This window comes from Bactrocera neohumeralis, chromosome 4 (assembly GCF_024586455.1).
Source record: "Bactrocera neohumeralis isolate Rockhampton chromosome 4, APGP_CSIRO_Bneo_wtdbg2-racon-allhic-juicebox.fasta_v2, whole genome shotgun sequence".
Classification (NCBI taxonomy): domain Eukaryota; kingdom Metazoa; phylum Arthropoda; class Insecta; order Diptera; family Tephritidae; genus Bactrocera; species Bactrocera neohumeralis.
The window spans coordinates 90,413,632-90,425,733 of NC_065921.1; the positions used below are offsets into that span (position 1 = coordinate 90,413,632).

Sequence of the window (12,102 nt, forward strand, 5' to 3'; positions counted from 1 at the left end):
AACACACATACGAACTCAAAACTGAACTCATGCCTTATATGGTAAAGGCGTCGTTTTTTGGAAATATTACTTGTGGTTTACACTGTGAGATTTTTTAAATAATTTATTTGAAAGAGAAATGTATTGTGTAAGAAAGGAACAATTGAAATTTTTGCATTTATAATACAGTTAAACACATGTATTTATATTAAAGCTGGAGTTGATATAACCTTGTGTTTGCACTATCATTTTCTATTCTTCAGTATGTCATTGTTCCAAAAAATTATTATATACTTTTAGTGTGTAAATTTACATTACATTTAGCTCTCTGTCGTTAAAGAATATATTAAATCAGACATCAGGCAACTTACACAATTATATACAAATTTGCTTTCGCCCACAAATACAAAAAATATATAAGAAACCCTTCTCACAATCTTTCCATTTCTGTATTGTTCTTTTTCCAAAGTGTTTCACTTTAAATGTAATCAATAGTAATTACATCGGTATTATTAACATAACAAATATAGATGTACTAATGGTAAATATTTAAACAAAAATAATGGACCTAGATTTAGTATGTGAAGAAACTGATTTGGATTCATTGCAACCATACCCTTCTGGTAAGCAGGATAAGGAAATATAAACCTACCAACTTTATTACTCTTGTTACTAACTAAATACATACTAAAAAACATACTTTTAAGAAAGATAATTAAAAAATGAAGTATATATGTTTATATATTTCATACATTGTTGCCAAAACAGTGTATTTGCTGGCATCAAGTAATTGAATCTCTCATTGGGTAAGTTTTTAAAGCGTCCATTTTATTTAACAGGTGCTCCTTCTACTCCAAATTCGAACAGATCATCTCCAGCCAATGGCAATGACGAAGCCTCGTTTCAAACACAATTATTTTTACAAGGATCTGAAAATGGAGACACCTTTTCGGGGCATATGGCAGGAGTGGAAAGTAAATCAAATAATTCGAAACGTGGTCCGGGGAGGCCTAGGAAAGATTTGCCTCAACATAAGGGCAATGTGAAGCGAAAAAATTTTTTGGACCATGTACAAAGTAATGATCGTACTAATCTTTCTATCGCACCAATGTCTTCATCCGAAAGTTCGAATACTGGATATCCTGAAGATAAAACAATAACAAATATGGATGAAATTTCAAATATTGAATATCCTGGGAAAATATGTTGTCTATGTAATCTTGATGAAAAAAGTGCTTTGGGGCAGGGCGACTTTTTAAGATGGGAGGTGGATCCCGATAACTGTGAAAAAGCTATTCAATACTACATGGAAACAAATTCTAAAAACGATGAACACTTAAGGCATACCACTATAGACCAAGTTTCATTCCGTCGACAAAAAAATAATTGCAGAGGAAAAATATCTCAAAATACTTGCATCAACGAACTAGATAAAATAGGGCATATGGAGAAAATGTCCCTTAATACAATTTTAGATGGTTCTTATATCTATTCGCACCGTATGTGTCTTATGTGGTCGCAAGGCGTATATGGAAAAACTGACGAAATCAAGGCGAACATAGAGTTCATAATTGCTAAAAGCCTCTCACAAAAATGCTCATTTTGTGGACAGTATGGAGCAAGTATCACATGTAAAATGAGTTGCACAAAAGTGTTTCATTTGCCGTGCGCTGCAGCATCAGCTAGCTTTCAAATCATGGATAATTTTATGGTTTTTTGCTTGGATCACATTGAACAAGTAATGGTTATATGTAAGTCAATGATACAAACGATAAATTAGATGATAGTTCACTGATAGCGAATAATTTTTGAAGATATAAGATTTAAACCATAATCCAAAATCAAAATCTGCTACATAAAAGTAAATACATTTGAAACATTTAATAATTAAACAAAATAAAAATTGTTTGACAAATTTGTATTAAATGTAAATAAGGGAATGTATTATAAAAAAAATATTGTGTTTTTTTTTTTTTTAGAAAGTAAAAGTTGTTATAATTATTTAGTAAAATTAAACCCAATCTAAGTTTAAAGATTAAGTTCTACTGACTCATATCTATATCTTACATATTCACTTTATTTTTGCCTTATTTTACTTAAATTTAAATTAGAACTTTCAATATTTTTTATCAACGTACTATAATATCAACAAAGAAATTGAAATGTGAACTCAATCTTATTTTAACAGGTCCAGATGCTAATATCACGTGCCAAAACTGTTCCTCCATGGATAATATGGCAAAAATGATCATGTGCGCCACTTGTGGTGACCACTTTCATACCAATTGTGTTGGTTTAATAAATACTCCAGGTGAGGTTTTAATTATGTATGTATATACATACATATACATACTCGAAAAGTCGGAAATAGGAAAATTGATTTTTTTTTTTAGAAACTAGGGCGGGTTGGAATTGCCCCAATTGTCGGAAATGTCAGATATGTAGAGAGAGTGACGGTACCGAAGGACGTTTCATTAAATGTGAACAGTGCCAGCGATTATACCATAATACCTGTTTACGACCCACGATCTCTTCTTTGCCAAAATATGGCTGGAAGTGCAATGTAAGTATTAATTGCTATTATTTAGAAATACATAGGGAGTTATATATAGATTTGAACACATCTTATAAGCAAAATACAACAAAAATGCAAATATTAATATGAACTTTTAGCGTTGCCGGGTTTGTACTGACTGTGGTTCAAGAACTCCCGGGGGTGGGACTTCATCTCGATGGCACTGTCACTACACAATTTGTGATTCGTGTTACCAGCAACGTAATAAAGGATTTTCTTGTCCTATTTGTCACAAAGCTTATAGAGCTTCTGCCCACAAGGAAATGGTTAAATGCAATTTTTGTCATAGGTAAATAAAAGCAAGAATTTATGTTTATGTTTTTCATGAATTATTTTTTTCCTGATTAATAGATTTGTACATAGTACATGTGATGAAGATGCCGACTTGATTACTTACCACAAAAAGAAAGAAAATAATCCTGATTATGATTATATATGTCCACAATGTAAGTTATTGCCAACGAGCGAGAAGATTATACCAAATCAATGTAATTCAAATCGCTCCGGAGAAGGAATTACCTTGGCTCAAGGAATAGATGACAATTTTATTAAGGAAATGGACATAGACAATTTTCAAAACAATTGTGGAGGTGATTTTAATTCGACAGAATCTCAATCATCCAAAATATTCAGAAAAAAAATATTATATCGCGGTCGAGGTGGGAAATTAATGGGGCAAAAGAGTAATATTTTAACACATCTCGGGCGAAAACGTAATTCTGTTCGTGGTAAAGGACGACATCTATTAATAAATAATATCAATTTAGCTTCAAATGGTGAAAGATTATTGACCTCGAATAAATCCTCAGAAGATTGCCTGTCCATGGAAAGGAAAATATTACTGTGCTCTGCAAAGGACAAATTTCTTTTGTCACAAGATTTGTGTGTAATGTGTGGATCTGCTGGGCTTGAAAAGGAAAGCAATCTTATTGCTTGTGCACAATGTGGTCAATGTTATCATCCTTATTGTGTGAACACAAAAATATCGAATGTAATTTTAGAAAGGGGTTGGAGGTGTCTTGATTGTACTGTATGCGAGAGCTGTGGTCAACGAAACGATGAGGCGAGACTAATCCTTTGTGATGAATGCGACTTATCATATCATATATACTGTGTAACTCCTCCATTAGAAACAGTTCCGCATGGCAATTGGAAATGTAAGTGGTGTGCTGCTTGCCAAAAATGTGGTCGATTTTCTCCCGGAGTAAGCCAACAAAGCCGTAATACATTCACTAACGGTATCATGGAATGTGGCCAATGTTCAAGCCAAGAAATGTGTTCATTTTGCGGTCAACGATATAATGATGGCGAGCTTATTATACAGTGTAAAAATTGTGAACGTTGGTTACATTGTCGTTGTGACTCTATAAATACTGAAGAGGAAGCCCAAATATGTGACAATATAGAATATCATTGCATTCTATGTCGACCCAAGGACAAATCTCTAGCCCAATTTTTATCTTCAACAACATTAAAAGTAATGAAAACAATACCATTAAGCTCTGACACTATAATCCCACCAAATAACGACACAGAAACTACATTTTGGGTAGATGGTGTTAGTATGAGTGAAAGAGGTGCTAATATGATTAAAGCATTGTCGACAGACATAAAGAAAAAACGTAAAGTACGTACTCCTAATGATTCACAAAATAAAGAGTCTGGAATATTAGCAGCTATAGAGTCTGTTGTTGCTGGATCAAATAACAATGTTCCAATAGAAGAAAACATTGACACAGACTCATTAAAAAAGAGGGACACAGATCATTACAAGGACGGAATGGTTTGGACAGGTGCCGATAATAGTCCACCTGAAGGATTTTCGATTTCTACGAATGATGATGGAATTGCAATATTACGGAAAAAACGTCAACGAAATTTACAAAAAATTGGTATTGGCGGATTCAGTGTGCGGAATCGTGCTATTAAAAAAGACGAAGCATCAAACAATTCTAATAATTGTAGTTATACCGATTCAGAAAAAAGAAAGAAAACCGTTCGAAAAAAAGTTAAAAGTCGTTTGAGTGAATCTTATCCAGCGTACTTGCAAGAGGCATTCTTTGGTAAATCACTACTTGAAATGAAAACCAGAAGCGAATTACCGGTTGAAGATTCTGACATATCCGATGAACAAATTGAGCTAATTGATGTTTTATTTGCTGAAGAATCGCCTAGTTCAATGAGCAAAAACGTTCCAACATTAACTGCAAATACTAATGAAGACCAAAACAACGCAATTCCTACGTTGACTTCAAATGTCAAAATAAAATGTAAAGATGTGGTTGAAAGCGGAATTATTGGAAATGGAGTTGAAGCTTTGAATGCCGTTAATACAAATACAATGCATGAAATTTCCAACAGCAGCATAATAACTTCGTCAAAATTTGTGGAATCAAAGAAGACAAACACAAAAGCCGATGAAGCCAAGCCAGGTAAATGATTTTTAATTTACTTTAGTTTACCATTATTACAAAAGACTTCAAAATATAATTAACAGCAATATTCTTTACGGATTTATCGAATGAATCAGGTAGATCGACCTCCACTTCTAATGTTAAAAGCCAAGTGAGTATGTTATTATATTATTGAATTATTTTCCAGATATTACGTTTTGTTTTTACTCATCTTATATATCTATAATTATTCTTAAGGTGATTTCTACTCTCGATGACCACGCAATGAAACTAATATATTCAGAAACACAACGAGTTATTGATTTCAGGTAATTAAACATAAACATTTTTAAATAAAAAATGCCTTTTTACGAAAGTTGTTTTGTTTGTTTGTTTTAGTGCGATTGCGGCCTCAAAGCAAACGGAAGAGACTAATTTATTGGTTAATAAGCTAAATGAAAATGAGGCAAATGTGGCTTTTATTTCGCAATCTCCTAAACAAATTATAGAACAACCACCCCAAATGCAAATATTGCCGATACATGTGCCACTGCAAAATACAACTTGTTTAGTTGATAGTCCTGCTGCTGAAAGTTCGATAATTCCTCATAACCAATTTGCTCAACAATTGCAAAATTCACAACTTAAAACTGCTCCGCCACAACTTGATTCGGCTGGGACACAAAAAACAGCTGAAAAGATGAGACGAGATGAAGGTTTGTATTTTTTAATTTCAAATATTCAACATTATGTTAGAATCCGTTGAACAAGCATGGCATTTCTTTCTCATTTGCAATTTTTTAGCATCGTGTTTTCCTTAAACAAATCGTTAATTGCTTATAAATCTTTTTTTTTTTTAACCTATCAACAACCCTTATTTAACTTTATAGAAATATTTATTAAAATTTGACATGTCATTGCATTTTCGTATTGACCATCCGCAAACTGCAAATCCTGGATATAAAACAAGAGGTGATTTTTTTTACAATGCATTAAAAAAATTAATATACTAAACACTAAGAGCAAACGCAAATCCAGTTATCTTCAGAAAAATTATGAATAGTGTAAATAAGTTTCGATCGCTGTTATACACATAAAATTTTGCAGAAAGATTATTTGTCTATCGTATTTGAAAAACCGCATCGCAGAATCCAAATAACTATGATTACAATTCAAAGCTCGCCAAGACTTCCCTTAAATGGAATATATATATTTTTACTTACACATTTATTTTTATCACTTTGTTTGAATGTTAGAAATGTAATCCTTTATTTTAGATTTGGGGAAAACAGCAACAATATCGGCAGTACTTTATGCTAATACTCAGCATCCTGAGTTAAAACAGATGTATCCAAACTGGAACGATCGTTGTAAACAGATTCTAAAAAGGTGGCGGTCTCTTTCTAATGAGAAAAAAGCACCTTTCCTCCAGCAAGCGAAAGATAACAGATCTGCTCATAGAATACGGAGATCACAGCAGGTATCACCTTTTTCTATTCACTTTTATAACATTTTATGTGTATATTCTGAATTATTGATTATTCATTAGGACCAGGAAAGAATATGTTTTAATCAAAAGTCCTTAAAAGAGCAAGAACAAGAACGTATATGGAAACAACATCAAGCAAAAGCTAAAGAATCACAAAACAGCGTCAATTATAATAACAGAGGTTTGTTGTTAAATGTTGATAGTTTACAATTCAGACTTACAATATTATGTTTTAGGGTATTCATTTGATTTAAATGGAACATATGAAATGTGTTCAATAGACAAGCGAGATATAATATACAACGGAGACTCTTTGCATAAAAGGACACAGCCGCAACTAGTTTCAAAAGAAAAACACGGTAATTTAGTCATTTATTATATTTGTAATTCAGTATTTTTATTTATACAACTGTATTAGATAAAAACTTCACGATTTTTTAATGACTAAACTCATAGTTTCGTATGATTGTTTTTTTTTTTTGTAAATAGATAAACAGTCTGAAAACAAACACCTAAGAACACTGCTTTTAAAGGAACAGCAACTTAGGGCTGCAACAACAGATCCTTGGATTTCGAACCCAGCACCCAACAATTCTCCCAACAGTTTGTATCAACGCTCTTTATCAAGTGATTTGATGCCTACCTCAAATGAAGGCAAAAATATTCCGGTTGATGAATCAAAAATTATTAAACCGTTCGAAGCTGTTCAGTTGGAACAACCTAGTTGTAATGAAAATAAGCAAGTTTTTAAAAGCCGTAAAGATATAAAATCAACAGAAAGTGGAGAGCCTGAGCTAGAAAAACTAGACTCTGATGAAAATGGGGCTTTTGGAGATATTTTGGGTGGTTTGGGAGATGGAAATGACGATGATCTCTTAAAATCTTTAACGGCAGAAATTGGGGATGATTTTAATATACTTGAATATGCGGATCCCGCTTTAGACGAATTGGCTTCAAATCCAAACTTATTAAACAAATTAGATTTTGAATAATTACCTTGCTACAAACATTAGTATTGTGTTGTACTATTTATTAACGATATAACACATCTTGGCTTGTGTTAAGTAAGTTATTTTGTGATTTGCTGATTTCATATCCAGTAATACATTATTCTTTCTTCTAATTGAAAAAGTTAATCTTCGTGAAATTATCCGCTAAAATAATATTTACTAGTGAAATTTATTAATAAAAACCAATAGTTACTGAATTTTATTTAGTAGTCAGCAAATCTTTATTGGGAATAAAGATTAAATTTCATTATAATTAGATATTAGATTGTCAAACATCTCCCTTCCCATTTTTTGCTCTTTATTCAATGCTTTATAAATATGTTACAGTGATCGGATTTAGTTCAAATATGCGCCGTTTCGTTCGATAATCTGTCTCCTTCTAGACGGCATCTTCAAAATACCCCCTCGTAGAAGCCCCCCGCCTTATTTGCGAAGAACTCGGAACAGGTGGTAATCACTTTGAGCTATGACTGGGCTATATGGTGGATGCGTTAAAACCTCCCATCCGAGCTCCCATAGCTTCTGACGAGTCATCAACGAATTGTGTGGTCTGGCGTTGTCCTGGTGGAACACCACACTCTTCGTTTCGGCCAATTCTGGACGCTTCTGGTCGATCGCCTGTTTCAAGCGGTCCAGTTGTTCGCAGTAAATGGTAGAATTAAGCGTCTGACCATATGGGTGCAGCCCATAGTGAATGATTCCCTTCCAATCCCACCAAACACAGCAAAACCTTCCTGGTCGTCAATCCCGGCTTGGCCACTGTTTGGGACGATTCTCCGGCCTTCGACGACGACCGTTTTCGCTTGATATTGTCGTATGTGATCCATTTTTCGTCGCCAATCACCATCCACTTCAAAAATGGGTCGAATTCGTTCCGTTTCAGCAGCATATCGCAGGCGTTGATTCGGTCCAGAAGGTTTTTTTGCGTCAAATCATGCGGTACCCAAACATCAAGCTTTTTTGTGTATCCAGCCTTCTGCAGATGGCTTAAAATGGTTTGGTGACTAACTCCCACATTCTGGGCGATGTCATGAGATGCCACATGTCGGTCTAACTCGATGTTTTTCATGATTTGATCGATATTCGTCGTCACAGGTCTTCCGCCGGATGGCTTGTCCATGGTGTCGTTTTCACCCACTCTGAATCGCCGAAACCATTCCTCCGCAGTTCGAAGTGATAGAGTACCATCCCCTAAAACACTATTAATCTCACGGAACGTTTCTCTAGCGGACTTACCTTTAACGAAGGAAAACTTTAAAATAGCACGAATTTCGGCGTTACTGAACTCCATGTTTACACGTCTTACTTATGATCATTTTATAAACCTACATTATTCTACAATGTTTATGATCCAAAGTAATCATGCATAGCGCCGTTTTGTAGGTAATGTCAAGACCTTTCAAAGATGTATAGTATTGCCAGATACGAGCTCTGTAGCGCTTAATACATAGCCGCGAAATTCAAAAAACAAAAAGGCCAACAACCTAATATTAACTAATTACCGAATTTTTTCAGTAATTAGGATAATTTCAAAGGCAATGCAATTGCATTTTATTTTTTGTAAAAATTTGTTTTGCTTATTATACAAAGTGTCAATGTGACTCTAAATTTATAAAATATATTAAAAATTAAGTTTAAATAAAAACTGAGAAGAAGAAATGCTTAAATTTATAAGAAAATAAATCTTTCCGGCTTCACCTTACATTTTTAATTTTTTGGTTCAGCATATCATATATTGTCAGATGCGACGAAAATGTGTACTTATTTATTATTGCGCGCAAAGTCTCCAATACTAAAATGGCTCGGAATTGGATTAAGTAATTTTCCAGCCGAGTTATCATAGTGATCATTTCTTTAAATAAAGATATGTGATTTCACACTTAGTAATAAATTAGTAATTTATTTGAATTCTTAACTTAATCGCAATATAATGAAATCATATTTTGTAACAAACAACATACAATTGAAAATTCCATTCAAATTATAGACAAATACAGAAGTTTTTATTTGATAAATAAAGTTCACCGTCAAATGTTTTGTTCATGGCCAATTTGTGTAAAACACTTTTAATGTCTTAACAATAAATAAGGTTTCAACAAACGTGGCATCGCTGGTGATAACTTCTTTGATTGGTTCTATTTCCATTGCGACATTTCCGCTCAGAACTAGTGAACGTAGAGAGGTATTTAGCTTGTCATTAGCAAGCGGAGCTTCAAAGTCTTAGTTCGTATTCAAAATGGAAGGGATAACGAAAAAACAAAAATTGTCTACTCTAGACCAGTTGAAGGAAATCACTGTTGTTGTAGCTGATACAGGAGATTTTGAAGGTAATTACTGTTTTTACTTTTTTACAGCAACAATATGTAGTGGTTTATGTAGCTTATCAGTACAAACTCTAAAGTTAAAGCAAAGTCAGCTGAATGTCAAGTGAATGGCAAGCAGGTTTAAGAGTTGTCATCGTATCAGAAGGTTAATGATGATATCTCCATTGCATTAGTTATATACTTAACTTAAAAAAATATTCACTTACATTGTATGTACAAATAAATTCTAAATGCTAAATGTCCTTGCTTTTGGGAACAAATATATTTGAGCTATAAGAGTTAAGGGCTCGGATTTGTACGTTTCGATATCAAATAAAGTCGGTGCAAGCTGTAATGTTTGTTATAAAATACATTCGGAAGCGTAACATTAAACATTAAACAGCCTACTTTATAAATACCTTATAACTAGAAGAATGACGCTCTGACTTTACTTATTATACTTTTAGCTATGAAATTGTATAAACCTACTGATGCCACTACAAATCCATCGTTATTATTGTCTGCGGCTAAAATGGATCAGTACAACCATATATTAAAGGAAGCTATTAATTATGGATCGAAAGTTGGAAAGTAATTATAAATCTATTTTTTTTTAGAATATGTGCATTAAAATTTAAAAATTTTCCAGCACAGTAAATGAAAAGGTTCAGGAAGCGATTGATTACTTAGGCGTGCTGTTCGGTTGCGAAATTTTAAAAATTATACCAGGAAGGGTTTCAACTGAAATCGATGCTCGTTTATCATTTGATACAAAAAAAAGTGTCGCAAAGGCATTGAAGTTAATACAATTATATGCACAAATGGGAATTCAAAAAGAACGAGTTCTTATAAAAATTGCATCTACATGGGAAGGCATACAAGCAGCAAAAATATTAGAAGAAAAGCATAACATTCATTGTAATTTAACTTTACTGTTTTCTTTTACTCAAGCTGTGGCATGCGCTGAGGCTGGAGTAACTCTAATATCGCCTTTCGTTGGGCGTATTTTAGATTGGTATGTTGCTAATACCAATACTAAAAGCTTTGAACCGGAGAAGGATCCAGGAGTCATATCGGTTACCCAAATCTATAATTACTATAAAAAGTATGATTATAAAACAGTTGTTATGGGTGCATCCTTTAGAAACATTGGAGAAATTAAAGCTTTAGCTGGTTGTGACTATTTAACAATTGGTCCTGCTTTATTGAAAGATCTTGAGGATGATGATGAACCTATTAGCGAGCAGTTATCCATAAAGAGTGCCAAATCTACGGATATTGAAAAAATTAACATTGATGAAGCAAAATTCCGTTGGTTGCTTAATGAAGATGCCATGGCAACAGAGAAGCTTTCTGAAGGTATAAGAAAGTTTGCTCAAGATTCTAAAAAACTTGAAGACATGATCAAAAAATATATAAATAGTGCGTAAACATTAGCATACATAAATTAATAAAAATATATTGGAAAATGTATTCGGACTATTATTTCTACAGAAAATGAAATTAAAGTAAAATTTATTATCAAATGGTTTTTGTTAACTCAATAATATCTTTATTATTTTTCTTTTAATATTCTGGGCTTTGAAATTATATAGTATATGTGTATGTAAGGAAACGCATATATCAATGCATTTCAATTACTTCTTTTTTTTACTCATAATGAAGATAAATTTATAAAATATACTAAAACAAAAAATTTTTAAGAAATTTAGAAATCGCATGGCATAAATACTTATGTCCATTCATCGGTTGGTCAGCAATATTCCCTGGTTGATGCTGTACTTTTACAGATTCCTTTCTGTTATAATCAAAACAATGTTAATATTTCAGGGGGTGAATTCCATCATTGTGAGATGAGTTCCTTGGTGCAAGTTTTACAAATGTTCGATATCGAACCTGCACCTTCTCTATGTCTTTATGTTCTCTGGTTCAACTATTATTATTTATTAAAACTTAAGCTTACTTGAGGAGACAGCAGCCAGAGAACGTATATTCAAGTATAAAACAACATTATTTTCTAACATATTCGATATTATTTAGCAGAAATATGTAAGAAACGACTGTTTATATACAGAGGATCGTCTACGAAACTTTACGAATGTTCTCTGGTAGATCCACATGCGTAAATCTGGCTGAACTTCACAACCAAATGAGTGTGCCCCAACCAGATAACTTAATAATAAAAAGTATACTTTTAAGTTCTCTGCCCCAACAATGGCAAAAAATTAGTTGCAATCAAAACGTCTGGTAATGCGAAGCTATAAGCAGAGAACGTATATCATATACAGAGGACGTATATCATATATGATGTACGTTCTCTGACTATAATTTACGTTCTCTGGTTAAAGAACGC

The 12,102-nt window shown here is 33.1% G+C and overlaps 2 protein-coding genes across 3 annotated transcripts; both read left to right on the forward strand.

The window, feature by feature from the left end:
* The first annotated feature begins 480 nt into the window (after positions 1-480).
* Positions 481-7,448, forward strand: LOC126757270 (histone-lysine N-methyltransferase 2C). The gene is made up of 13 exons (XM_050471047.1): positions 481-602; positions 819-1,730; positions 2,168-2,290; positions 2,373-2,542; positions 2,653-2,843; positions 2,906-4,986; positions 5,052-5,119; positions 5,206-5,276; positions 5,347-5,663; positions 6,225-6,427; positions 6,497-6,617; positions 6,673-6,795; positions 6,926-7,448. Exons 1-13 carry the CDS (start codon positions 542-544, stop codon positions 7,426-7,428), a joined length of 4,944 nt encoding a protein of 1,647 aa, XP_050327004.1. The 5' UTR covers positions 481-541; the 3' UTR covers positions 7,429-7,448.
* Positions 7,449-9,591: 2,143 nt separating this feature from the next.
* Positions 9,592-11,222, forward strand: LOC126757272 (probable transaldolase). 2 transcript variants are annotated; one of them, XM_050471049.1, is made up of 3 exons: positions 9,592-9,773; positions 10,217-10,340; positions 10,399-11,222. In XM_050471049.1, exons 1-3 carry the CDS (start codon positions 9,683-9,685, stop codon positions 11,177-11,179), a joined length of 996 nt encoding a protein of 331 aa, XP_050327006.1. In that variant the 5' UTR covers positions 9,592-9,682; the 3' UTR covers positions 11,180-11,222. The 2 variants fall into 2 exon arrangements, with proteins under 2 accessions (XP_050327006.1, XP_050327007.1); XM_050471050.1 differs by lacking the exon at positions 9,592-9,773 and adding an exon at positions 9,850-9,915.
* The last annotated feature ends 880 nt before the right edge of the window (positions 11,223-12,102 follow it).